This window comes from Rhea pennata, chromosome Z, assembly GCF_028389875.1.
Source record: "Rhea pennata isolate bPtePen1 chromosome Z, bPtePen1.pri, whole genome shotgun sequence".
NCBI lineage: Eukaryota > Metazoa > Chordata > Aves > Rheiformes > Rheidae > Rhea > Rhea pennata.
This window is the reverse complement of record NC_084702.1, coordinates 47,147,942-47,175,730: the sequence shown is the minus strand read 5'-3', so window position 1 is coordinate 47,175,730 and position 27,789 is coordinate 47,147,942. Positions and strand designations below refer to the sequence as shown.

At 39.2% G+C, this 27,789-nt stretch overlaps 1 protein-coding gene and 1 long non-coding RNA gene across 2 annotated transcripts in view; one reads left to right on the top strand and one right to left on the bottom strand.

The window, feature by feature from the left end:
• The window catches only part of LOC134153838 (uncharacterized), a 48,611-nt gene extending 26,844 nt beyond the window's left edge, over window positions 1-21,767 (top strand). Inside the window, exons 7-12 of the long non-coding RNA XR_009961239.1 lie at window positions 1,645-1,718; window positions 11,885-12,091; window positions 12,337-12,954; window positions 13,763-13,888; window positions 19,586-19,793; window positions 21,003-21,767. This is a non-coding gene — a long non-coding RNA (uncharacterized LOC134153838). The remainder of the gene's footprint in view (window positions 1-1,644; window positions 1,719-11,884; window positions 12,092-12,336; window positions 12,955-13,762; window positions 13,889-19,585; window positions 19,794-21,002) is intronic.
• The window catches only part of LIX1 (limb and CNS expressed 1), a 35,145-nt gene extending 9,455 nt beyond the window's left edge, over window positions 1-25,690 (bottom strand). The window contains exons 1-2 of the mRNA XM_062600301.1: window positions 25,609-25,690; window positions 12,581-12,744 (exon numbers count right to left, since the gene is read on the bottom strand). Coding sequence (XP_062456285.1) covers window positions 12,581-12,744; window positions 25,609-25,690 — 246 coding nt within the window. The remainder of the gene's footprint in view (window positions 1-12,580; window positions 12,745-25,608) is intronic.
• Between the last annotated feature and the right edge of the window lie 2,099 nt (window positions 25,691-27,789).

Here is a 27,789-nt window from a genome sequence, read left to right as displayed (position 1 = left end):
ATGAAAATGTCTCTTAGATATTTTTGTTTATTTTTCTTCAGAAAACAGATCTGGTTTGAGCTCTGCAAAACAATGACACCTCTGAAATTCTTGCTGATGCTGTCCCCTTTAAACCAAATATACTACATAAGGGGTTTTGAGAAGTATCTGAAGGGCTCTGACTAGTAGAAAAAGACAACTTAACTTGAAACAAAATTGGCAGCCATAGTTGACCACCCTACCTTTGCTACAGAGCTGCTCAAGCTGCCTGTCAGCAGACCTACCATGGTTTACAGGGTGCTGCCTGCTAGTTTAATCTTATCTTTTAAAATTCAAGTTTGTGTTAGTTTCCTTTGGGTTTGTAATATGGTGGGAAAATTTCTTAGCTCTTTTAACCAGCCAACAGTACATTTCTAATTTTAATAATGTTAGGATTTGTTAATTTAAGAGGCACTGGGCATTCTTAAACTTTATCTCTGTGAGCAAAAAGCCATGCTGCTAATCTTACAGAGTCTTAAGGCCTGAAAGCATCCCCACCTCATCTTGCCTGCCCTGCTGCACTAAGTATGTTGTTGGGACTCACCCATGTACCCCACATCAAGCCCAAGGATCTTAATTATATCAAAGCATTTACAAAACTAAATTGTATACCGCAGGCAGTGAAAAGTAAAGACCAAAGCACTGACAATGCCTGAGGCCTCAGCAAGCAAATACAAGGAATAGATTACGTGAATTAAATCCATATGAACCTAGCAGATGAATCACACTCAAGGCTTTCAAGCAGACTTTAAAATGCCTCGAAAGATTTATGCCAATCTGACCACAAGGTGAAATTCTTTTCCACTTTCAAAGCTGGCAAACAGTATGGACCTGCACATGCCAATAAAACATACCTCCCAGGCAACAGAGTGCAGGTTGTCTGTGTTAGGTTGCTGCTGTATCCTGGCTGGGGAATCAGTCCCAGTGATGATCATTCTCTGATGGCTACAGTGCAAAGAAGTCACTCTCATATGCTCCTTGTTCTACTTTTCCAGCTGCTGCCTCTCTATCCCAATAATTGTGTGTGTAGATAGTAATTTATTGGGAATGGAGTGAGAAAAACATTATGTTTTTATGTAATAATAATAGTAATAAATTCCTAGCCTTTCTAAATAATCAATCAGCATTTGATTTCAGTTGTTTTAATACAGTTTGAAGCGTATGAGTCTGTTAAGTCAATGCATCTCTGCATTCCACTCATACGCTGTGAAGAGAGTGAAAGAGTAGGGGCAGTCAAGACCAGCAAAAACTGCCATGGTTATCAAAACCAAAGCTGTCTTTGCAGAGACATGCTGAATAGATTTTTGTAAGAAGTTGATGAAAGCTGTCTTAAAAAAACTCTCAAACACAGTTTAAATGCCAAACAACTGTGAATAACACTTACACACTTTTACAGACTTAGACAATTACACTTACACGTAATTTTCTCCAGAGCTAGGTAATTGTGCCTTACTAGAGGCCTTTGTCTTGCTTCAGTGTAGATGTTATATGGATAGATCTGTTAACTATCCATTTTCTCTTGTTATTCTTGTTATGATATGCTGGATATTCTTTTTTGTTCAAGTACAGCAGTCTGCATAGTTTCTTGTTTCTTTTATTGATTTCCTTTTTTTTTTCCTCCTCCAGGCCTTAAGGAATTCACTACCTGACACAATCACCTTAACTCAACTGGATTGCTTCTATTCACTGTAATAAGAAGTGTGAGTACACACAGTTGTGTTACTACTGGGAGATTTCTGACTATATTGTGTAACTAGTTTCTGTGAAGCAAGAGAGTTAATTGTTTGAAATGCAATTAAAATAGATATGTAGTTCTGAGAAACCAGGAATGTTTTAAATGCTTATCTTTTAATTGAGTAGATTTTTTTTTGTTTGTTTTAAAGATGAGGACTTTGCTCTCCCTTTTCAAATGACTTTTCTAGCAAGATTATTTGAAGAAATGTGCTTTCTGAAAGGAGAGTGAGTTTAGGTTTTTCTGTTTGTTTCAGTTTTGCTAAATAAATACGATGCTTCTCTCAGAGGCTGGCATCTCAATAAATGTATAAAATATCTAACTCTTTTATATCCATTTCAAGCTGCCCAGGTCAAATGTTTTGGCATTGTGTATTTTTCTTTTATTAGGTTTAAACATTCTCTTGCAGGCAGCCTGTAATTCTGTTTCTAAAATTCTGAGAACAGAACTCAGACTTATGTGCTTTCAATAATAAACGTTATAATAAAAACCAATCCAAATAATTTGGATTTAAACCATCTTTGTGAAGATGAAATCTAGTAAAAATGACAGATAAAAGAAAACTATTCGTTTTTAAGTAAGACCAGCAAAGCAGCAGATCAAAGAGTCTGCATATATTTATAAGCAAATGGCAACCTTTCTGAGATCAAGAGATTTACAAATCTGGAAGAACAGAAAAATTCTTAACATTTACTAAATGTAACAGGAGATATAAATACTTAAACAAAAATGGAGATTATAATTTAGTATGATATGTGACTTTCCTCCACATTTTTTTCCTTTAATTTAAATTTTTTCTCAGTCTTGAAAGGATGAAACTGATTAAAGCTCATTTGAGCTGGGGAGTAAAAGGCTAAAAATCTTAATGTAGTTTCGCAGAGGGCAAAGGTTTCAGCACAGGCTCTTTGGCTCAGGTATTACAAAGAAATCTTGAATTATCCAAAGCTGAAGCTATGTTGGAGACTGCAGAAGAGCTCTCTTAATAACTGGTCATACCAACTAGCTACGCTAACTGACAGGCCTCCAAGAGAATTGAGGGATCTGTTTTGGTGACATGCTGTAATATATATCAAAAGGTAAATACTGGTAGTTATATCCACTTTTAACATGCTGTCATTTAGGAATTTAGATGTTTATAGATGAGAGAGGGAGAAAGAAGCCTTAGCCTCAGGGTTCAGGGGAAGAAGTTATTGACTGGTCCGAGATGAACAACTAGCAGTGAGTAAGACTTGGAGAAGGAGGTTCATCGCAGCCTTTCTAACATGTAGAAAACAACAGATGTAGGCTTTAGCTGAAAGATACCATCTTTCCTCGTTCTCAGTAAGTGAAAAACTCCAAAAAGCATGAATGTTTCATTATAGCACATTTCTCTTTAGATTCTTGCTAGATATCTGAAAGCAAAAGTCTACTTCTCATACTTCTGGTATTGTGAGCATTAGACTATGGGATGGATCCTCAGTGCAGTAAAATGCACCTATGCTGAGCCAGATATTATAGGTAATGTAAGCAGGTGGTTTACAGTTCAGATTTGGACTCTTTTGACCCTGCGGCAGCTCTGTGTAGACTGATTGTCCCTGTGTTATCACAAAGATATGATAAAACCTGCTTGTTGTATTAAGTCATAGCAAGAACTGAAATCACTTAGAAAGATCAAAGTTAAAGAAGGGTCCTTTTAGATGGCCCTCTACTTCTGTTAGGCCCCTAGTAAGGAGATCAAATCAGATTTCCACTGCTCAAAGCTATCCTTTCGACTTCTGCTTTAGTAGTCCTTCTGATGACTTCCTAAGTTCTTAGGAGATAGTTGGCCAATGATGTCCTCTTAGATGAGAAATCGGCAAAAGGAGTCCCCTTGCCCTTCATACAGTGACAGTGAAATGAAGGAAGATTCCCTTGACTCTGCTGCTCTCATAAGTAAGTCTGAGATCCAAGGCAGTAATTGCTGCAGTTCCCCACTTTTACTTTTGTATGTGAAGAACAGTAGTTGAGGCAACTGTAAGACCACACAAGTATTTCCTGGCGCTGTTTATAGCAGCAATGGGAGAAAGGTTCAGAGGCCTCTTTACGTGACCACTGCTGTGAGTCAGCCACTTTAAGCAAACTAACATTTTTCCCTGTCCATTTGCAGCACAGGGATTTTAGTTTGGATTCTATCCTTGGCTTGATTTGTGCTTTGGTTAAGTTATTTGGATAACAAATTATTACAAATATCAAATGTATATTGTTGCACAGTGATTGCTCTGAAAGCCTCGGTGAATGCCAGCATGCTAAGGAGGAAAGAAGCAGCTGCTTTCTGTGGAGAGTGAAGTTAATAAATTTCCTAAGTCGTTTCTGGATAGTATGGTGCAAAGTAAAATGATTTTCGAGAGTCAGACATTAACATTTAATGAGTCTATTTCTATTCTTCCAAAATGTACTAGTTCTGCTTAAACTTGGTGTTAAGTACATTTTGTTTAAAAATAGAGACTTAAGCCAACCTTTATGATAAATTAAAGACCTTTCCCTTCCCAAAGTAACAATAGTCATTTCAAATCCACCCTCTTTTCATTCTTCAGCTTGGAAAGCTTGAAAAACAGACTAAATTTGAGACATGACCTACAAAGTTGGTCAGTGAATTTGAGAGTTGTTGGATTCCTGCTAACAGATGCTTTAGCAACCATAGTTGACTTGAAGTGCCAGGGTAAAGCATGGAATCTTTTAGTATCTGTAAGACTAAAAGGGCTAAAGCTTAGGGACATCTGTAGATCAAAAATCAGTGCCTTTCATCACAACAGGAATGAATGTTTAACTAAGTGCATTCCTTGGATAATACAAGTAAAAAGTTGCCTGCAACAACATATTGCTGAGTAAGCAACCATTCGCCTTCTGCTTCGGTTATATTTCTGAGACTTTTTTCCAGTATTGACCAAGTAGAATACAATGTAATTAAATCAACCTGGAATAACAGAAGCAAGCTCGGCAAGGTGTGTTTTGCAGAAATCTTAGGCTAAAAAGTAGAAAAATATTCTGGTTCTGCTGTGTACATATTTTGAGGCAACAGAAGCTCCAGTGAGATTCTTCTTGCCTTTACCTGCAAAACTAAATAGTGAATAGTACACAAATTAGTAATTCTGGTAGCTGTTCATTCTCTCACAGTGTTTCTGGCAAATAACCAGACCAGCAATAAATCCAGTGTCTTAACACCCTGCATATGTATGAAGAGGAATGCAGAACAAGGTAAAACTTTATCTAGGACTACCATCCGCCCAGAAGAGAAGTCTTCAGAAGTTATTTGCTATCTTTATTCTGTACCGGGTATCATGATTACTGTAATTGCAAGCAAGCAAGGAGGACAAAGAAAATCAGACGTTTCTTTTGTACAGTGAGACAAGTTTGGTCAAAAGAAGGAGGTCAAACCTGGAATGACCAGAGAAGGACCTGCTGTTTAGATATGGGTGGAATAGCATTTGGCGTTATCTATACAGACTTCCTCTGTCACAGCTCTTGAGTGAGATTCTGCTCTGCTCTGCATCTGCAGCGTTTGTTTCTAGCGAGAGCGCGTGGGGGCAATACAGTCACTGGAACTATATATCACCAGTACTGCTTAGAGCATCTCTGACTACTTAAACCCTAGAATCCAGATAGTATGTGCTTGAGCTACATCCGGAATCCATGGCCAGGAGAACCCAGGCAGGCAGTAATGCACCTCATTCCTCTGCCATGGCTTCTCTGGGAGGGGAGGCCACCTGCGGAGGTTAAGAAGGAGCTGCAAAGCATTTTGGCCAGGTTTACAGTCAAGGTCATCAGGGAAGAAGGACCCACCACGGGCATGTGTTGTGTACTCAGGCTGCTGTGTATTATTTCAGACATATAGTGTAGCACCAGCCTCAGAGGCAGGGAGTGACAACACCATTGAACTTTTCCTCCAGAATCTGGGTAGCTTAACTTCTGAGGAAGAAACCTGGCACTTTTATTAGCAGTGAAATCGCTTATATGGAGAGAAGTCCATATATTAAGTTGTAATTCTGAGGCATTCAGGTAAATCTTTAAATACCATGGGCAACATTTATTTGATTTCAAAGAGTTTCAGAGGAGCTTAATTGGCCCTTGCTGACTGAAGGCAATACTGATAACTTGCACTATGCTATTTATGCAATCTGTCTGTTCCCCCCCCCCCCCCCCACCCATATTTGCTCTTTCATACATACACGTGATAACATCTGGAAACATCTGTGGAATTATTCAAACCTGTAAGGCCAGGGGAAGCTTGAGGAGAGAGGGAGAGGGTGCTTGTTGATTTTAGCTGATTTCTAGCCCTTTGATATGAAAACACTCAACAAGAATTGAACAGAGTCCTTAAGTCAGTGACATCACACAGGCTGCAAGAAGGAAAGGAATGGTTTTTTTAATTACTTTTTCAGTCCTGTATGAAGGTAAATCTGAGAAAAGCCTGTAACCTGGATGTGGGAGGAGGAAAAAAGTGTTTGGAATGGAATTCCAAATGGAATTACCTTGCCTCTTATTCAAGGCCAAGCTTTTTTCAAAATGCTCTATTGCCATTCCACCCTCCTATTCTATTTTGAATTAACATTCCCTTTCTTCACCATGTTTTGTAGAAAAGAGTAAACCAGTGTCTGTGAGAGTGAAGGCTGGAAATCAAAGTAAATAGCCTGTCCTTTGCTGAAGGATATGATTCTTCTTATTACCATGGTCTTTTAAAATTATTAATTAGGTTGTATGTGGCTTGGGAATGCTAATAGTGTATAATTCCTTCAAACATCTTTCAGACATAAGATCATATTAAGGAAGCAGTTTGTTTCTATGTGGAGAGTTCCATCACCTAAAGTCTCCAGAGAAATTAGTGTTTCATTGTATAGTACAATGTGTGTTTAAAAAAAATAAAGAAAGAAAATCACTGTTCTTTTTTGGTTTATGTCTCCAGACAGAAATAACTAATTTTAAAATAACTTTACTAGAAGTAGACAATACTTTAAGGAGACCCCTCATGAAAGCTAAAACCTCCACAAACTTTGCAAGAGAGGTGTTAGGAATTTTTGAAATAGGTATTAATTCATAACTTATTTAAAACAAAATTATATAATGATATTCAGTCCAGCTCATGAACCAGGTACTATTTGTACAATAAAGTCTTCCTTTACTTATATCTCCCTTGGGAAAAATTTAATTTTATAAATTCAGTTTATTGTGACTTAATGAGTTCCTTAATTCATTGGCCATTGAGAATCACCACCTAAAGTGTATGGGCATATGGTTTTCATCTACATCTTCATTATAGCCCTAGGTAACTTCCCCAAACCACATCCTTAACTGTTGGAAGGCATGCAGTTTCCCCAGAAGGCTCCACCTTCTCTGAAATATTTCTGCCTTTCTTTGTTTTAATCCTCAAATTCTGTAGTTTAACTGAGATTTAAATTAAGTCCGTTAATAGAACTTGGACTCCACCATTTCTTTCAGACCTTGAACCATCTTTGAGTTCATGTCTCTCTTCATCTCAACACAGGAAAAATATCCTAGTTCAAAAATCTGACATTTTCACTCACTGTGCAGCATTTCAGTGAGGTACTACCGACATTTCAATGAGTCTGCGGAATGATTTTTCCCCTACTTCAAAATATGTGCGATAGTTTCAAAGCAAAGAAAATAACAGATCCATAAAACTAGTTCTTTCTATTATGTTAATTGCTTTCCATCACAATAATTTTCTGAACTCCCCAAATTATCTTGCTGATGCTACTTTAGAGTGTTCCTACATCAACAGTAAAGGTAACGGAGCACTTGGCCTGTGGCCTTCACTTCAAATGGGTTGATAGTGTAGACAGAGGATCATTTCTTGTGTGTAGTAATTTGTGCAAAAAGTCCTTTCAGTGTTGGTGTGGTCAGATCTCTGCTTTCACCTTTGAAAAGGTTTAGGAGGGCTAGGAAAGACAGAAGACACCTCACCTCTGCTGTGAGATCTTACTGAAAGAATAGGTCGTCTTTTACGAGTATGGGGATCTTAGAGAAGATAATGCTTCTGTATTGTTGGCGGAATAAAAAATCAAATTCCAAAACCTTATTTTACTTTTTGTATAAACTCTTTATATTTGTGGCAGAGATAGGTGGACAGATAAGTTTAAAATAAGGCAGAGATAAGAGAACTGTGTTTAAGAGTTGATATTTGGAAAGATGATACAACTTCAGATCTTAAAAAAAATTAGAAGGTGCATTTTCTAGCCTCCTGGTTGTGAAGCTGAAAAATGTGACACTAATGTGACCCTAACACAGAGATTTTTTTTGTTTAATTGTGTGGGAAGCCCAAAAAAGTCTTTAGGTTAAAGAAGAGTATGCCAACCCAAGCATCTGATTGGGATGTTCATTTCTTCCAGCTATAAACTTTGTGTTTAGTTATGAAGAGTTTCTTCACACCATAAGGAATGGGGTGAGGATTGAATATTCACTCTCAGGGAGGTCAAAGGATGGCTCTTTTAACAGGGAATGCGAGTAAGAGATTTGTCTAACCTTAAATACTCCTTCTCCTGTTATTGTAAGTTTCAGCAGTAACTTAAAATATAGTGGCATTTCTAGCTAGAAAAGAAGGGTGCATGTATATATTCAGATTTTCTATTTTTTCCAGGAAGTGTAGTGACTGTAGGCATAATTTAAATTGATAATGAAAATCTTGCACAGCAAGTGAGAGAAGATAAAGATAACTGAAATTTTGATTTTTGCAAAGTTAAGGGAGTTGCTATGATATAAACTTATAAAGAGGTGCCCTGGAAAAAGTAAGGGTTTTTTTAATGCATTTTATTTTCATAAAATGCTATAAGAAACTTTAATAGTATATTTTAGAATGGATTTGATCTAGTTTTTGTTCTGCAAGTACATTACTTTATACTTCACTAATGCACGTTCCAGTTACATGCAGCTTGGATGCTTGTATATTTGTAGTGATAGTGTTAATATTGTTGTGTCCATAATAGTCTAAGGCCATAACTGAAGAAATATTCATTGGGTAAGGTAGTGACCTTTTATTTGATTAAGTAGACTTTCATTAGACTTGGAAAAACTGTTCACCTTTTAGTTGCACAGGCCTGCATGTATTGAAGTCCTGCAGACTCAAAAAAAGCACTGAAGTGCTCAAAATCTGGTCCCATTTTTTGCCCCAACTGTATTGCTTAGTCTAATAAAAGATATTACCTTTCCTTATAAAGCATACTTTGATTAATAGTAGCAGAGAAATGCCAGTGAGTACATAAGAAAATAATAATATGATATTTGAACGGTCAGCTCAGGGTATTTTTAGCACTTCTATCCTTAGTGACCTACAAACCTATTGTTCAAATGAATTCATTGCTGTAGATGATCTCACTTGCAAAGATGAAAGCTAGGCTTGACTTGCAACACTTTTCACTGCATTTATAAAGTTAAAGTATTCATCAAATTTCCCTTCGGTATTAAAAGCAAAAACATCTGCTAAAACCATGAGCAGCTTCATGCCTGAGTTCAGCAAGAGGGGAGCCAGAAGTTGATCAGATGGGCCTTATGCTGGTCCTTTTGTCATAAATGAAAATTATTGCACAGTTTTCATGGTAAGTCATGGTATGTGATTCTTAGTATTAAGTACCCAGAACAAAAATGGAAGAGAAAATGTTTAAAACACATAAACAAATGAATAGGTTTTTTGACTGTGAAGTACCATGAAATATATCATCTAATATGCACCTGCACGTCTTAAGGCAGAATAATGGTTCAGAAAATATTATTTAAAACAAGGCTTGAGCTGAAGTGTTTGTAGTTTATCTGTACTCTGTTGCTTACCATTATTTAGGGATATTGTAATACCTACAGTAGGTTTTAAGTAGCCTGGATACTGAGAGCCTTGATATCTGTAAATTAAGATACTGGTGGTTCATTACTAAATTGTTCTAATGCTATTCAGTGCAGTCTTTGATGAGCCATTTTCAATTAGACCCATCTGTGCATTCCTAATACTTCTTCCCTAAAGCGTGAACGGAACCAATCTGTTAGCATCTGCCCGCAGTGGCTCAGCTCAGCGCGCGGAGGGGGCTGCCAAGCCGGCTCGCTTTTCGCTACCTTCCTGCTTCTGGAACGGTGAGGTGGCTGTGAATTATATTCACGGCTGGCAGCAGCAATAAAGCTAAACAAGAGAAATACCTGATCCAGCTCTTTGTAATGCACAGGGAAGTTATTCAATTATTTGAAAAGCATTGTTAAAAGAGAAGGAAAGAAAGAAAAAAAGGGATCACATGTGGGGCAAGTGTTGGCAAAATAAGATGAAATATCTCATAAAACTGATAGCCTACAAGGCAGCAAAAGAATTTAGCAAGGGAAAAAAAGTGCAAAAAAAATTTGCTGTTTTCCTTTTTCACATTGTATTTTCACAGACCACGTGGGCAAAACTGTCCTACTTTGGCCGACAGACATCATCACCAAGTTTGCAACACATTTCAGATTCAGGAAATTCTGGATTGTTTTAAGCCACTCTGTTAACAGTTCTCCCCAAAGCAATAGGAAAAGTAGACCCAAAATGTTCAGAAGACTCTGGGAAGAACTGCAAAGAAAAGCTCTGAAATATAATCTTTTCTTTACATTTCTTAGTAACAAGCATTATTAATTTAGTTTTTTCAAAGTAGTTTACTGCCATTGCAGTTTGAAATTAGGCTATATATGATGTTCTAATGTGTTGTTGAAGTGTTATTTTCAGTCTTTATTTGCACAGCATGAGAAATAGGAAGTCACTGGAGAGCAGTATGTGTTTTCTTAAATTCCTTTAGTCCATTTCAGTAATCTGTCAGAAGCTTCAGAACGCTACCCAGACAAGTTACTGCTTGCTAACACTCCTAAACCCCTGATGAGGAGAAAGTTACTGCAGAAGTGTGGGAAAATGAAAAATCTGAACCTCTGTCATCTTCATGAAGGAAAGAAGCCTAATATGAAGCTACTGCAAATCCACAGATTTTGAGGTCATATTTTCTTGGGGGGTGGGGGTAGGAAGAGGGACAAGCAGTGCTGATTTATATTGAACAAGAATCTTGCCTTGAAAGTTTAATGCTAAGAAAAGAAAGCACCTATACAGTAGAACACTTTTGCCAATGTGTGCAGCTAAAGTCGAATACAGTTCCCCAGCTCCAGTCAAAGCCGATATAAATCACTATAGCTTGCTCGATCCCTGCCCTAGTTGAGGTTTTAACTTTCCTATCATGAGTTGAAAGAGTTTTAATGGCACATGTCTCCTTACCCTTATGCTCTGAGAAAACATTCCAGAAAGCACATAATGCAACATTCACAGTCTCCAAGCTGTCATTTGCATCTCCTCTGTTTAACAAAAGGGAGAAAACTATAGTAATCTGGAAGACCTGGGGGTGCTGTTCAAATTGGTTAAAGTGTTTTGAATAGCAGGAGTTACCTTAGCTTCTAGATCTTAATGGATTACATATGCCCATTAGATTACAACTAACCTACAGTTGTTGAAATTTAGATGCCTATATGCGATAAAGCTATTGTGTTTGCCCCTATGGAGAGGAAGAATTAATGCTGGTTTTCGGCTGAAGAAGATTAGGCATCTGTGCACAGGCTGGCAGTAGAGTAACACTGTTGTCTTTGCAGATGAAAGAGATTTTAGTTGGGGGGGGGTTTCCCCCTCTTGTCTAAAGGAGGAAAGATAGCTAGGTTTAGAGAGAGATTCTGGATGACTTCCCCTAGAAATTCTCCTCTTCGTCAAAGGCACGTAGTTAGCTCTATTTTACACCTGCTCTGCATGCTCTCAAATTTCTGACCTGCTTGCAATGCTTACTGCTTCTTTGCTGTACAAATCACTAGAGGTTAATTAGACTTTTTCCTCTCACTGTTGCAATGGTATAGATGTGCCTTAGTGATGTAAATCATGGACAAGCATTCATTAGACTCAGATAAAAAATACCTATGTGACAGTGCTATCCTGCTTAAAATGCTGGCAATACTAAAAATAATGGCACTGTGCACAAACAAATGGATAAATACCCCCCTCCCCCCAAAAAAAAAGCTTAAGAATACCTATATTCCTGTAATATCTTGGCTAAGACAAGCTTGAAACATAACTACTACTGTCTTATTCTCAAAAAAGTGATCACTGAGGTTCTCAAAATTTGTCTTCAAAAGGTCTTCTAAGACCCCGTGCAGGCTTAACTCCTCATCAGTAGGTGCTGCACCTTGTCCATGCCTGTTGGATTCAAGCTGGAGCTACTGTTACCAATTTAAAGGAAGGTAGAGGGTAGAGCGCTTGACCAGACAACCTTCGTCCTCCTGGATGCTGGAGGCATCAAATTCAATTCCAGTTTTCTTTCACTGAAACCTGATCTGCCTCTGGTAAGTTTTGCTCCCTGCTCTTTATATGTCAGCACAGCATTAGTATGGGTTGGATGGTATATATTATGGGGCATACTGTTGCAATGAAAATATCTTTACATTGAATGAAAAGAGAAATTACAAAACTATTTCTACTTCAGAACAGATTTTTTTGTTTTCTGAAGGAAAGTGACTGTAAACACTTTGGTCTTAGACTCCACTGACAAAAATGCTCGAGTTGATCAAAATGTTCTCATTTGTTGCAGATCTGGGGAGACCAGAGACTAAACTGGTAAAATCATGCCATATTCAACTAATAGCTGGAACTGCTTGTTCTTTTCTTCTAAGTTATTTTTCTCTAAAATCACTGAGTGGTGGTGCCATGGAGGCTGAAGAATTCAAGTGTGGAACAGCAATGTTGCAAAAATGGAAATTGCCATGTATTTTTTATGGCAAAAGTCTTTTCAGAAAGAAAATCCTCCCTGGCAAAGATTTGAAGGTGCCACTTACCTGAAAGTTCCCAAAACAGCTCCCCCCTGGCAGGGTGACATAACTCACGAACGGAGGGCCCAGGGAGCTCAGCGACTCATACACCACGGTGCCTTCGCTCGGAAATGCGGCTTTCTGCTTCTGCTTGCTCTCCCAGAACTCCTGCAATATTGCTACGACATTCACTGTTAAAGATATGAAAAAGATGAACAAGGATGAACAGTACAGGCCTTTGATCTTGACTTACTGTTTTCTGTGTTGAACAAGAAATGCAGACAGATGAGTTAGGAGCTTGATACATTAAGTCATCACCAGCATTAAAACTCCTATAATTGTCACAAGAACAGACTGAGGACCACCTGGGATTACAGGCTGCTGTTGATCGCCCATTGCAGGTTAGTAATGCTGTCCTTCTCAGTTGATGTGTTGGAGCCCTAATTCAATAGCTGGAGATAGAGCAACTCGCCTTCAAATAAGGAGAAAATGTTACATTCTAACTTCCCTTTACCCATTCTGAAAAGAATCATATCTGCCCTGAACAAGTGGCTGAATTCCAATATGAACCTTCATGCAAACCTTGGGGCACAAAGTGCTGTATAGTATGGCAGCCATAGTTGCAGGCTAGTGTGAAAATAGGAATATGGAAATCACAAACTCAGCTGACATCATGACTGTTGCCTTGGTGTTCTGAAGTTTTGAACTTTGGGGTGGAGTTTCCTGAATAGGTATTTTGTTTGGACTCAGAAGGGATTTAGTGTTTATCAAGACACCTTTTGTAAAGCCATTTGTGTTGTATCTTAGATCTAATGTTTTTCTAGGAAATAAGTACCAAAGTAATAGCACAATACAGATGCTCTTTTTACCTGTGTCAAAACTGTTGCCATTATTTACCTTAGAGCTTGCCAGAAACACCAGTCTCCCCCAAAGAGTAACTGTGTTGGACATTCACCATTAAAATACTTGCTATTGTTAGTAGTATTCTCTTACTTAAAATTTAGAAGATGGGAAATAAAGACTTTACTCTGAAGCTTGCGGCGTGGTGTGAATTAGCCCTAGACAACAGTGTGGATTGTTCAGAGTATTGATATAAGTACAGTATCGTAATGCTATCAGGGCTTTAACTGTTTGGGTAGGGATCAGTGGGATTCGGAGGATGTGTGAGAGTAAAGATCATTTCCCTCACTAGCCCTTCCCTTTCCCCAGTCAAGCTGAACGTGTTAATGGGGAGAGATGGGAAAAGGGATCCATCTTCCAGCAGCTTCGTCCTGGTGGTAGCACGTGCATGGAGCATCGTCCTGTTCCCTGCAGCATGGGCCACGTGCTCTCCAGGTATGGCCTTCTCCTCAATCTCTATTTAATCCTGCTCCACCGGTCTTGTGTGCGATGCAGCTTTTCTTGGGCAGGGAGAGGGTAGGGTCAGGGAGCGTGACTGGCACTAACCACTGCCTCTTGCGTGTGCTCAAACCGCGAGGACGAGCAAGCAGTGTGGTCCGAGCTCTGGGGAAGCGAGGGAGAAGGTGACAGTGTTTGCAATATGCTGCCCTCTGCTACGCGGAGGCTGCAATGGTGTTGGCACCTACCAGTTCTGGCATTTGAGGCTGCACAACTGTCATGACCTTAAAATATTGTGCTGAATGAAAGTATTTCTAACAGGAAACATACTGGGATAAACATCTGTCAGGGTGCAGCAGAGCTTTAAGAAAGACTCTTACCGCAGAGATTGACTGCTGCTTTTCTAAGTTACAGTTTGTTCCCTCTTGAGACTGTCAAAGCTTATTACCTGAAGGATCTCTTCTACCTACTGCTCATCTCTGAAATTCAGTGCTTGGCAATCTAGAAAAATTAAGCGATTATCTGGAACTGATGACCCAGTTTTTACACTCAAGAAGCGCAATTACTCTCCTATTAGGAATTATGAGTAATAATGAACATGAGGGGAGAAAAATTGGACTTTTAGCTGGGTAACTCCTAACTAAATAATACGCGTAAGGTAATGCAGCTTGATGAAAGAGTATTTCAGAAACCAGTTCTCTCTGAGAGTTTCTCTCTGATGTAAATGCCTGAGTGTCTTTTATTAGACCTTCTGCTCCACAGAGCACTCACATGTGTGTTAGGTAACAATCCAGTCTAAAACCTATTAAGTAAAAGCTGAAAATAGGCATAAATTTTATGACTGTCAAATAGCCAAGCTTTAAACTTGACAATTCAATAGAAGCTGCTGCTTCAATAGAGAAATGGTATTGATGAAATTCAGGTCTGTATTGAAAAGGTACAACCAGGGCAAAAAGAAGTCAGCTTGAAATAGATCAAAATAAAACTGAGCAACACTAAGAACGCCATGGGTTTAAGATGGTGCCATAAAGCACTTCGGCCTTTAAAATAGTTGTTTCAAACAGTCAAAGTGTCTGCACTGTCACAGTGCAGTCATTAAAAGCAATAATCCAGTGTCTGCAAGAACACCAAGCACATTGGTTTAAGTAACCTACAGTACTTTCAGCGGCCTTATGATTTAATCTGTACTAATGTACAGATTAAAACAGCTTTTGTTTAAAAAACACATGAATCGATCTGAGCCACATCATCAGGTTAATATTCTGCAGCTGATGAAGTGCCGCAGTTGCCTGCTCTACTGAAACCACTGAGTGTTTTAGCAACATCCAGGCCTCAGTTTGTAAAGAAGCAGAAAGAAGTCCTGGGACTTGGATTTTGTCGGGGCAAGGGAGAAGGAGAACTACCCACAAACGCAGAGATTTTGGTTATTAAGAGAAAATGATAGTAGGCCATACAACAAACACCCAGTATTAAAACTGTTCAATTCCAACAATAGCAACAGCTAACCTTCTAAAATAGTTTGTGTATGAGATCCTTGTTTCTCATTTTTCTTTAGTTATATAGCAATTGAAAGAGTTCAGCATGTAAAATGTCTGTTTTTTATTTCCATTCTTGTTCAAGAGTACTCTTGAAAGGTAGTTCAGCATTTGGACAGCCTGCCTTTCTCTGCTTGGCTGGAGCTCCTGTTGCTCTACAAACTAATATTTGCAAGAATTTTTAAGTGCTCCAAAGAGCTCTCAAAAGAGAGAGTGTTGACACCTCTCCTTTTGGTGAAATCCTTAAAAGTGCTTTTGGCTGTCACAACCTATACAGCCAAAGACACATTTTACCAAGAGACAGCTAAGCTGTGAGTAGCCACTACAAGTTAAACTGGTATGACAAACAGTTTAAAAGTAGCTGAGCTGATACTCATGTTTGGATTAGAATTGCCGGCTGTGAAGCGGGCTTCATATGCGAAGGAAGCCTGATGCTCCAGCTGGCTGTCTCTGTAAAAGCTGTGGAAATCTACCTTTTTTAAAAGAGGCTGATTTTGTACAGAAGTGGATGAGGCACATCCATAAAACCTAGCTCAGCTGTGAGGATGGTAACATCCATCTAGGAAGTATTTGGCGGTAACGTTTTAAGATACTGCAGCAATTTTTGCTGTGATTTTTCAACCCCAGCCAAAGTTAGCACCTCAAAAGGCTGATGTACGCAAAATTGTACTGGCTTAACTAATGGCAGAACTGAAACTGTTGCCAGTGTTAGTTTTCAGTTAAGCCAAACAATGTTACATGAGAATGCCTTTATGTTGATTTTAATTTGACTTACAGCAGTTTAGCATGTATCAGTAAGCTCATTGTCCTGAGGTTAAAATAGCATAGCACTTTTAAATAGCTTAACTAACTAAATTAATATAAACTAAACTAGTAGAAGGTCTGTATATAAATTTGCCTTAAGTGCTTCATCCTCAAGAGTTCATATGTTAAACGTGTTATGAATCCTGAGTATTGTCCACTAAAAAAATCAATTTAATTTTATAAAAATGTATGCTTGACAACTATTAATTTAAATGTTTTCATTATAATGTATATTTGTAGTAATTTAAGAAAACATGAAAGATTAGCTCAGTTGGTTGGAGCATGGTGTTGCTAATGCCAAGGCTGCAGGTTCAATCCCTGTATAGGCTACACTGGTGGTTGGAGTAGATGATCTCCAGAGGTCCCTTCCAACCCTACCATTCTATGATTTTATATCCAAGAATACACCACTTAAATCTATGTTTTCAGGTCTGCAGCTACTTAATTACTTATCCTGAGACACTACCATGATTGCTTATGTTTTATTAAGATCTCTCAATATTCATTTGTCCTATAAGAATTGCGTTCTTTAGTTTCATTTTTAAACATGCCAGGTGGAAGGTTGTTTGGTCAGATGCCGCATGTTAGTATTTTGCATCCAGCTGGTTTGCAGTGGAATACTGCAGTGCGCTGGTCCTGAGGATTTTGAGAAGTCAGTAGTCATATGTAAATGAAACAGCAAGATTTGCTTTTACTCGAGGGGTTTAACAGTGAGTAAATACAGCATTAAAATTTACGTCTCATTTTGAAAGGTCACTCTCTTCTAAACGCTTTTTGTATTTTGGAAGATGTCTATAAAATACAGCTTTTAAAATAATGACTGTAGTATTTATATGAATTGATAAGTACTTTTCTTAAGAATTTCATTATCTGCTCTTTAAAAATTCTTGTTCAATATATTGTGGATTGCAGAATTCAGTCAACTATATTGGTTTTATTGAAGTCCTCCATGAACCTCAGCCAGATAATACTTTATCCAAATACTGCATATGTGCTCCCTCCCTAGCTATCCTGACTTTTTAAGTTAGAGGTTTATAGTAGTGCAGGTATGATCAGGTTCTAGGGCAAGAATTTCATACATCCTTTTTCCTTAATTTTTTTTCCATCTGTGAGTGTTAAGGGTTTCACCATAGTCTGTTTGATATTGGTTGTAATGTCTAGTTATGAGGTGGGAAGATTATCTTTCAATGTAGATGTCTCTACTTTGTTTTTTAATCAGCTGGAAAAGCATCCCAGAGGCCCAGGAGTTGAGCACTCTACCTGGTGAAGCTATCGTAAGCTGCGTATCCTGGTAGCCTCTTTGAAGTGCCTCTCATTTGCAAGGATTGTATTTCTGGAGCAGACTGCTTGGAAACTTTGAGCTCTGCAGAGCAGAAACTCACAAGTTGTTTTGCTACACTCACCCTACACGAACCCTGAGCTCTTTTCGGTGTTTGGAAATACTGTTTTATGTCAACTGGATTTGGAAATGGATGAAATGATGAAATGTATCTTAAAACGTGGCATTATTTTCCAGATGATTTCTCACCTTTGAGTAGGAAATGCCTACTTCCGTGACCTCTGCTTATGGAAGTGGGTCAAATTACTTGTCATTGCAAGTGGGAAACAAAACTCCCAGAAATGAATTACATCCATAGATTTGTGTTCCACTGATGCCAGGAAAATAAATTAAAAAAAAAAAAAAGGTTCCAAACTCATGGAGTTACTGTAAAAAATACTGACTAGGCATTTACCCCAACTAAGATAAATAAACACGACTGAAAAGAGGAGAATGCCCAAGCTGGGGGGGGGGGAAGGGGTGTTTTGGCTAAGACTAACAGGGCTAAATGGGAGCAGGAGCCCGGTGAGTCTATCAGTGGAGTGGAATGGAGCCATATCCTTGACAGTATTTTACTGTCAAGAGAGTAGAATATAAAGAGCACCCACAAGATAACCACCTACTTTGTCATTTTTAAACTTAAAACAACCTTTTCTAAAAATCCTTTTAACTGCCTTGATAGAGTTAATTTAATACCTGAATGCAGAGAAAAGTACAAGCTTTTTTGAGTTAAAGAAATATCTAATATGAAATATATTAAAGAAGATTCTTTAGTGAAAGGCTAGTAAAGTTGTCTTACATCTCTTAAATCAAGCTGTGGCACATAATCAGTAAAACCATATCATTTAAACAAAGTTCATAAGTTACAAGTGCACCCTTCTGCAGCTGTATCCTATTATAGCTTGTAACTTAACATACTTATCTTACGGAAGCTGTTAAAATTGGGTTCAGGCTAACAAACAGATATTGTTTAAACCTGTACAAAAAAGGTCAGCAGTTTAGTTGGGAACCAGCAGATTTTTAATGGAAGGTTGATATCTTCTCTTTTGATTAGTTTTGTATATTTTAAAATGAGTAAGTTGATAATATGCATGTATAGAAAAGACTGTGTTGCAAATGTGAGTAGGTGATACTAATTAATTTTTCCATGACCTGACCATAGGTTTATAAGCTGTTATATATTAGCGTATTAGTAGTAATTTCATCAGGATATACCAGTCTCCATGCTGTAATTTCTATTCTTCATGTGTAATTTAAGCTATGTACTGTAGTACAAATAAGAACAAGAAAATCTCCACTAAGATAGAACAAAACCAGGCTTACAGTAAACACAGTATTATCAGGTAGCATATACTTGGGCACCAACTCTATGCTGAGGATTTCAGGGGCCTTTTCTCTTCTCTACAATAGCTAGTTGCTGCTTGGATTGATCTGGATTTCTTTATACTTGAAATTTCTGTGGAAATACATAGGCTAATATATCTTCTGGTACAGAAATGCCTATAGGTAGTGTGTAGGAGTAAAGGTGCTATGGGTCTTTTTTTCATTGAGCACTTGTCAATCAGAGCTGTGGGTCCATACGAAGTAACCATAAAACTTTTCCTAGTGAACTACTTAGCAGCTAGTTAATATTTGGAATGCACTTAGTACATTTGCACAAAAAGGGACAAGCCTCCAAGGCTTGAATAACTGTGTGCAATATAGAGAATTTATTGACAAATAGTTCAATTTCTGACAAAGTTCTAGAATTCTAATTTGCTTCTCCTTTTCACTTGCAGTCTCAGAAAAAAGAATATCATCATAGGCATTGTTGAGTACTCAGTAAGACATGTGAAAGGAAAAATTTGTAAAAGCCAGACAAAGGTAACTTGGTGTAGGCTGCACAGATCTCTGAATAAACCTCTCAGTAAGCCTAAGCAGGCCAAGGTAAACTATTGATCAGAAATTCCATGCTAGATGATCCTATCTAAAACCCTTAAAAGGGGCAGACAAATACCAAGACATCACTTCAGGAAGAAAATATCGTCTGATTGACAGGTGAGCTGGTGAAGAGCAACATCATCAATTTGACACCGAATACATTACACTCAGAACTGATTGGCAGTTCCTAAAAGGCTTTAAAGATTTTGGAATAGAACAACAACAACAGAAGAAGGAAAGAAATCAGCTGAACAGCATCCTCAAGAGTCATTTGTCCCAGGTATGTCGTGAAACAGAGGAAGAAGGAAGATGGAAGATGTTGGAGGTAAGAAGATGAGAAAATGCTGTAGGTGCAGAAAGTTTTCTGAAATATCAGTATACTTCTGTAAGCTAGCTGATTATAGGTATGGAGGTTAGCTAGAAGAGTCAGCAGCTTAGGTGCAACCAAAGAGAAGGAAGAGCAATAACTGAGTGTGGTTTACTAACACCTTAATCTCTTGAGCTTGGAATGAGGCCAGAAGCCCTCCCCTACAATATTATGAATCGAGTAAGAAGTTTATATCACATGTTACAAAATAAGGAGGAGTACTGACTGCTAAAATTGGGCATTTTTAAGATCTTACTATCAAAACAACTGTTAACCAAGAGCCGAGCAACTTAGTGCAGGCTTTACATTCTTATTTAACAATATTTGGGAAAAATGAGGAGAACTCTAATACAATTTCAGTATCTAAAAAGAGCTATACAGAATTGTAGAACGGTTAGTTATCTAATAAAACATCAGAAGTATTACTGAAATCAGGGAACATAATTTCCACAGAATACAGTAATCTAGTCAGTAAAAGACAGTGGTTTGTTTGTTAAAATTTAATCTTGTAATATTTCTTCAAGACATCTGACTTCCTATTGCTACACTGTGTTGAATTTAGAAGCTTGCATTACACAGAGCTAGCAGGGTGCACACTAAATAGAGTAAGGACTGGCTCACTGACAAATCTAGTTCAATGGTTAATGGAGAGATAAAAAAGAGCTGGGCTGATTCTGCTGTGATCCCATAGGGATCTGCTCATAGTCTATCTTAAAAAAGAAAAAAAAAATCTGCAGGCTATTGCTGACATAAATTTTTTGCTGGTAAAATGTGCAGATGAAACTTAGTTTGTCAGAGCCAGTAAAAAATGAAGACGCATTGCAGTTACACTGATCTGAAATCACTTGGCTAAATGTTCACAAATCAACTAACTATAAAGCAGTTCTGCTAGGAACCATGAATTAAATCAGAGGATTGAAAATCTTTGTGGAAGTACTTAGGTTTCTTTGAGATAAATGATAATATATGTGAGATACTAGAGCATGTTTTAGCCTTGAAGAAAAGATGTAGTAAGATAGAGTGGTTAAAAAGTGATTTAACAAATTCAGTCTTGAAACAAGGTGGTGTTCTCCAACGGAGTTATTCAACTAGGGAACAGTTTAGCAGACATAGGAATTGATTCATGATTGCGTGGAGTCTTTACATTGTCTTACATTTTATATTTAGATTTGTAGTAAAATCTTCAGGCTGCGTATGGAGAAGGAAATGGAGTCTCCCCACTTCGATTCTTCTCTACTCTTGTCTTTCACCTACTGGCAATAGACTGCATCAGTCTCAGTAGCCTTGCTGCTCTTCTAAGATTGCGCAGAGGTGACAACCACAGCCAAATAAGAAGCCTCTTCGCTTCAGCTGTCTTTCTAGAAGACTCAGAACTTTTCTCCAGCAGTATAACTGATTACTTAACGCTTGCAGTTATTTGTCCTCTCTCGTACCTAAAGTGGAGACTAGCTGTAGCAGAAAACAGGAAGGAGATGTGCTGGACTGATGGTCAGTTACAGTGCTGGGTTGATATGGATGTAGCCTGCTCAGAGTCACTTCAGTTCAGAGGCAAAAGGGAAGTCCTCCTGCCTCCCCGTGCTGTGCAGCCAGGAGGGATGCTGAGGGGTGCTGCAGCGTGTTTGCCTTGTTAGATTCAAGACTCTTGGCTCTAGACATTTCCCACGTAATGTCCTATCCTGCCTACTTGCCTGGGTCTTGCTCTCTTCTACCTCTGCATGTGACATAGCTGAGGACCAAAATATTTTACTCTTAAGTACTCTCCATTCTCATTATGAATATGCTTTTTCTAAGACTTTCGTATCTTCTAGTATCTTGAAATAGGAAAAACAGGCATTTTTAAAAAAAGAAAGAATAATAAACCCCTCAAAGAAACCACATTTCTTTGGCAGTTTTGTTATATTTCCTGGGGTCATACAGTGCCTGATTCAGAGTCTTTGGGTTAATAGTCTTCGACTTCTTTGAAGTTGGATCAGGACTGTAGCTAGTTACTTTTTCTGCATCTCCAACTTACTAGGTAGTAATATAAAATGTAAGAAAATTAAATAGCACACAATATTGTATTTGGCTTAAGAACAAGAAATAGCCGAGAAAATAATTTAGTAAAATTAACATATATTTGAAAAAAATCTTTCTGTACAGAACATCATCTAATATTAGATCTGGGAAGAGAGTTTCTGGATACTTTACAATATGTTTCAGCAAAAACTCGGGGTAATGATAGCACTGTAGCAATACATTACTTGTACTGTAAGCATTTTCAGGCAGAGAATCTACTCTGTGATTGTACAGTATTTAATTGTACAATTAAGTTCTAACTTATATTTGGCTCTCCTGAAGAGGTACTTCAATACAAAATCAGTCATAATACTGGAAACCTCTTCTGTAGTACATTTTAGAGTGGCTCTACTGAGGCAATGCTACATCAGATAAAGGGTTTTTTCCATTTCTTCAGCTTACAAAAATAATTCACATGCAGGAAATGCAATCTCAATCTACATTTTAGCAAAAGAAGAATGATATTATGAGATATAAAAAAGGTAGTATGTCGAGTGATGCATTACATTCCCTGACAGCTGTCAGAAATATAAAAACTACCCTTCTGCACTTCAGCCTTTCAGCCTTTACTTGGACTGCTTATGAAATTCATAAGCTCAGTTTCCTTCCTTGCTTGAGTATCCACATTTCCCTCAAAGAACATTAAAAAAAAAAAAAAAAGTAGTCAGAATACACCAGTTTATCATAGTACATATGGAGAAGGGAAATGAATTTAATTTGCACGGAGAAAAAATTGAATTACGTAGTAATTTACTCTCTCATTCCTCCCCTGCTGTCAGGGCCCTTGTTTCCTGCTGTCAGGGCGCAGGTCAGACCTGCTGCGGGTTGGGTGGCAGAGGATGTTATCGGTACGACCCTGCAATATCTGAGATGGAAGCTACATAACGAACGCAGCAGGGAAAGGCCGGGCGGGCTCCTATTTCCTCTGCAATCAATCTCACGCTTCTGCCCCTCTTCGCCCCTGAGACGAGCAGGGTCGGCCGTGCCCAGGCGCGAGGGCCAGTGCCACGTCAGTGGGCCTGGCCGCAGCCCTGAGACGCTGCTGAAGGCCCCGCTCCTCGCCGCACGCGCGCCAAGGAGCAGAGGAATTTCACCTCCAAAGACTGCCGCCACAGAGCACGCGCAAACCGAGGTTTTTCAAAAGCGGAAACGCAGGTAGGATTTTCTGTTAACTTCAGAAATTGCATCTTTTACACGAAAGGACACTTCTGCTGGTAAGCTTCAAGTCCTTATCAAAAACAGGGATTGCAGCTTTTCAGAGGAAGAGAGACACATATTTTGTTAATTCAGGCAAAAATTGTTTTCTACCTAGTGTTGGACAAAAGTTCCCACGTGGAACATAAGCAGTTCAAATATGCAGGCTCAGCACAGAAAATTTCCTCCTAAGGAGGAAATCCTGAAAGACAGGGCTATTGGCTCAGCTGTCCATTTTATCTACTAACAGGATAATTTAGCAAAGACAAACCACCTTTCCCACTCCGTGTGTTTTTGCAAGGACTAACTATAGATGCAGGCAAAGTTTTGTATGATGGGGAGGGGCTGGGAGGAGCACAAGAGCCCTGTGGCCCTGTTGCCTGCGTGCCCAGCAGTGTGGTCACTGGATGTGTTTGTGTTCTTATCTCGTTGTTTCTGATAAAGGCTGAAACTAATGTGTTTGTAAAAGCTGTGGACATGCTCTTACAAAAAAACATATGATGTTATCTTCTTTCCACAGTTTAATCCCTGCTCACGTTGTTTAAATGCTATTAAAAATCAGATGAGATGGGCCAGTGCTACCTAAATCTTTTTGGACTTAACTTTGTGCTGAAGATAAAGAAAATGAATGTAAACTTCAAGGCTGTGTGAACTTCTGTCACCAGTCAGCTTGCTGGCACACACTCACAGCAGTGTCAAGCCCAGGTATGTTACTTCTGCGTGAGAATGCCTTTGTGTGCCTTGGAAAACCCAAAGAAAAATGTTACTCCAACCCACTTACACTTTTCTTTCATTTTAATCATTGCTCCCAGCCTGAGATCTGTGGGTGGTCACAACCGTGTTGTCCAAGCAGCTTGTGCATACACTTCCAATAAAATCCTTGTCAGTAGATCTGCAGGAACGGGTTACCAAGGGTAACTTATAAAAGGGAATGCCCTTCTTCCTCCCCCTTCCCCCCTGTGGCTCGGTCCTGCACTCCTGCGATGTGTGTACATTCACAGGCTTCACTGCCAGCTCCCAAGACTGCGATGCTAATGCAGATCTATCCAGCAGCATAAGGATCTCCTGCTGGGTGGCCAGAGAAACAGATGTCCTGCTTAGTTTCGGGAAGGATCGAAATACTGTAGTCATGTGAGAGCAGCATCTTTCTATGTGAATACTCCTACTCATTTCCAAGGAAGTGCTTGTGCAGTCTCCCAGTTTTCAGTGTGAATAGGAATATGGGAATTGGGCAAATAAATAGAGAAGTTTAATACAGAAGTATGTAGGCATTTCCTCAGCTCCTTTACTACCCATGTACTTAAAAAGTCATTTCTCTCATAGCAATTTAGAAGGGAAGAGTTGATTGTACAAGACTGATTTTATTAACTCTGACATAGCTGTTGACAAATGAATGAAGTGGAGATTAAATAAATGCCTCTGCACTGTGCCTTGGGGCACAATAGGTTATAATTAGATCTGAATGTGAAGAAAAAAAATCAAATGTTATCCCAACTTTGTCTGTACATCACACAACTGATCAACTTAGACTGAAATGACACCTCGCAATCTTCCAAATTTATCAGTCAAAAAGCTTAGGTAGAACTGGATTTGGGGACACAAAATTAAGTGATCCCATTCACTACTGGAGGAAACTGTAAAAATAATGGAAGTAAATGGAAGTAAAATATTGTTTTGTTGAATTTATTGATTTTATCTGTTTTTAATTTGTCTTCTAGCCACAGGCATGGGAAATCTATGGGACTGTGGGTGAGTCTTGTAAAACTTTACTAATTAAATAGAGTTTAAGTTCATGCATTATTCTGCTGAAATCGTAAAGCCATATTCAAATACTGTTGTTTCTGTGATCTGGTTTTGATGCCATTTGTTTCATAGGATGCGTCAGACCAGTTTACTATGCAATGCTTGCTATAAAGCATTTCAGAATTAGTGGTGTTTTGGGAGAGACAGTTGCATGTGGCTTGTAAAATGAGAAAAAATGTATAGAACAACTATATGAACAGTTTTGATAAACTGTAAAAAAAAAAGTGCATTTTATTCACAAGTCTGGTATTAGGAAAAAAAAATCACATTTCAAGTACTTGCAGGAAAACCTCTTGTGCTTAAGCAGGATATTGCATTGGCTCTATCTAAATAGAAGCATAAAGATTTTAATATTTGATACTTTAGAGTTTTACATTAGTTAAAAGTGCAATTTAATAGGACAGACTAATCACCAGAGGAAGAAAGGGAAGTGACATAAATTTTTCCATGAATGATGTTAAACGGTAAAGATCTTACCACAAGATCAATACTAAATTCAGTGAAGTATGCTGTGGAAAAGTTCTGAATGGACCTGCTGAAACACGGTTAAACGCTAACCTGCGACGCCGATGCGTCGAATTGAAATAGCGTTACGGTTTGTTGTACGCGTGCAAATACGGGCAGGTCCATCGCTTCAGTTTTATCGTGCCTTGACTGTAACAGGAATTCGCATTAAATACAAAAAGTGCGTTGTTAGGGAAGGCAGGTGTTTGGTACTTACAGTCCTTAAAGGCCAGGGCAGGGTCTCGGTGAGGAAGAGCCTGGGCGATGATGTGCTGCAGGGACTCCCAGGTTCTGTCCATCTCGGCGCCGCGGTCCCGCGCAGCGCCCAGCCGCTGCCCTCATGCCGGAGGTGGTCCGCGCCCGCGCCGAGGTTCCGCGCTTCATCGCGGCGCGGGGCGCCGAGGGCTCCCCCCTCCTCTGCCAATCAGGCAGTGCCCAGCGCCCACCCCCGGCCGCGGGTCCCGCGCCTCCGCGGAGGCACCGCGCGGCGCCGGCGCGGCTCCCGCCGCCGCTTCCCGCGGCCAACACGGCCACCTGCAGGCGGGGCGGGGAAGCCGAGCGGGAGCGAGCCGCTCCGCTCCCGCCCCTCTGCCCGCCCCGGCGGGCTCACCGCGGCGTGCTTCTGCTCCCCTCCTGCTGGCCCGCCAGGGCCGGAGCTCTGGCGTTGACGGCAGCCGCCCCGCATCAGGCAGCAAAACCGAACCGCGGGCGATGCATTCGCTTGGACCGATTCTGCCGACCGGGTTCCAGTGCCGCCTATTAAGTGTATTAAAACGCCAGTAAATTAAACTGTTCATATATATGAGCATGGGACCTGTGGGTTGTGCAGGGGTCTGAAGAGGTACTGAAAGCAACGCACTGCCAGAGACGTGCTGGCAAAGGCATGAGGCAGAAATGCAAATACACTTCTGTTTTACAGGTGTCACACCTGCTTTTCTCCTTCAGGCTGAGTGAGGGGCTGTTTGTTACAACAGCCATGAGCTATATAAATTAGAGTCATTTTGCTGCTCTAGAATACCTTTATTTCAGTCCCACTAAAGTCTTCCTGGTTTGGAAAAAAAAAAAATCCAAAGTAAGGATGACTGCACTTCCTCCCCCCCCCCCCCACATTCCCACACAAACTTGTATCTTAGGATGCAGCAGCTGGATGCTGTCAAACAACCCTGTACCTAAATCACTTACTTAAGTTTTAACACGTGCTGTTGCTTATGTATGTTGTTGAGTGTATGTATGTGGTACAAACAATGTTTGTCTGCTCTGTATTCACTTTCAAATCCTGCTTGGCTACAAATCCATGCACGCCAACTATTACCTTGTATGCCTATTAAAATGACACATTTTAAACCAATTTTGCTATAACCTATGCATTCCTTGCTGCTAAATATGTGAATTTGTTAAGACTTGTCAAGAACATCATTATTGTCTTAACCTCTGCATTTCCCTAAGTAAGTTCACTCTAAATAAAGTAAACTTTGTTTCCAATGTGGACATTCAAACAGAGTGAGTACTATGAAGTTCTTTCTATGTGTAAACTTCATTGTGACCTTTGATGACTTTAGATATTTCAGGAATTCTGCTGCTTGGAAAAAACAAAAGGCTTAATAAAGATATATTAAGCTATAACTTTGAGGTTCAGTTCCTCCCTCGCTAACTCCAGTCTCAGAAGAGTCTAGCCTGGCAGAGTAAGTGAAAATGATAACTTAGAGCCATCCATTAGACTACCTCTAAAAGAGCTAATGGGTGCTTTAACAGGACATTTTGAAAATAAACAGTGTAGATTTCCACCATCCCTTCTTTTGTGATGGAGCTGAATCAAGCTGAATAACCTTTGTATATTTTTGGAACCAGTTACCAAGACAGACTTCAGATTGCTCACCAAAAAACCTACTCGCTCAGAAAAGTTCTAAATTAGAAGTGAATAAGTACATGCACATCTCACTCAAAGAATGGTTTTTGAAATCTTGTTAAAGTGTCACTGACTGAGCTGCTTAGCAGGTAAGAACCTAGACATGTAAAAATGCAAAAAATATAACCCCCTCCCCCATGTTTAAAATGGAAACATAGTTAAATTCACTTGGGTTGCTTTTCTTCCCCAGCTAAAATCATTGACTCTAAAACTGTATCAGGAAACAAGCCTACATACCTCTATTTCAATCACCTACAGTTAAGATTTAATTGAACTTCCTTACTTTTGTAAACATGCTTCCATGCAACTCTGATGGTTCAAAGAAGCACACTTATCTGTTGCATCTTGCTTCAGTGACCCACTGTGGTTATATTTAAGACCCTATGTAGCTGCTGGCTGAGACTATGTTTTATACTGTTCCAGCAACAAAGCAAAAATTTAAAACTTCAAAAGCAAGAGCATGCTGCAAGACAGGCTAGAGGCTGTAACTCT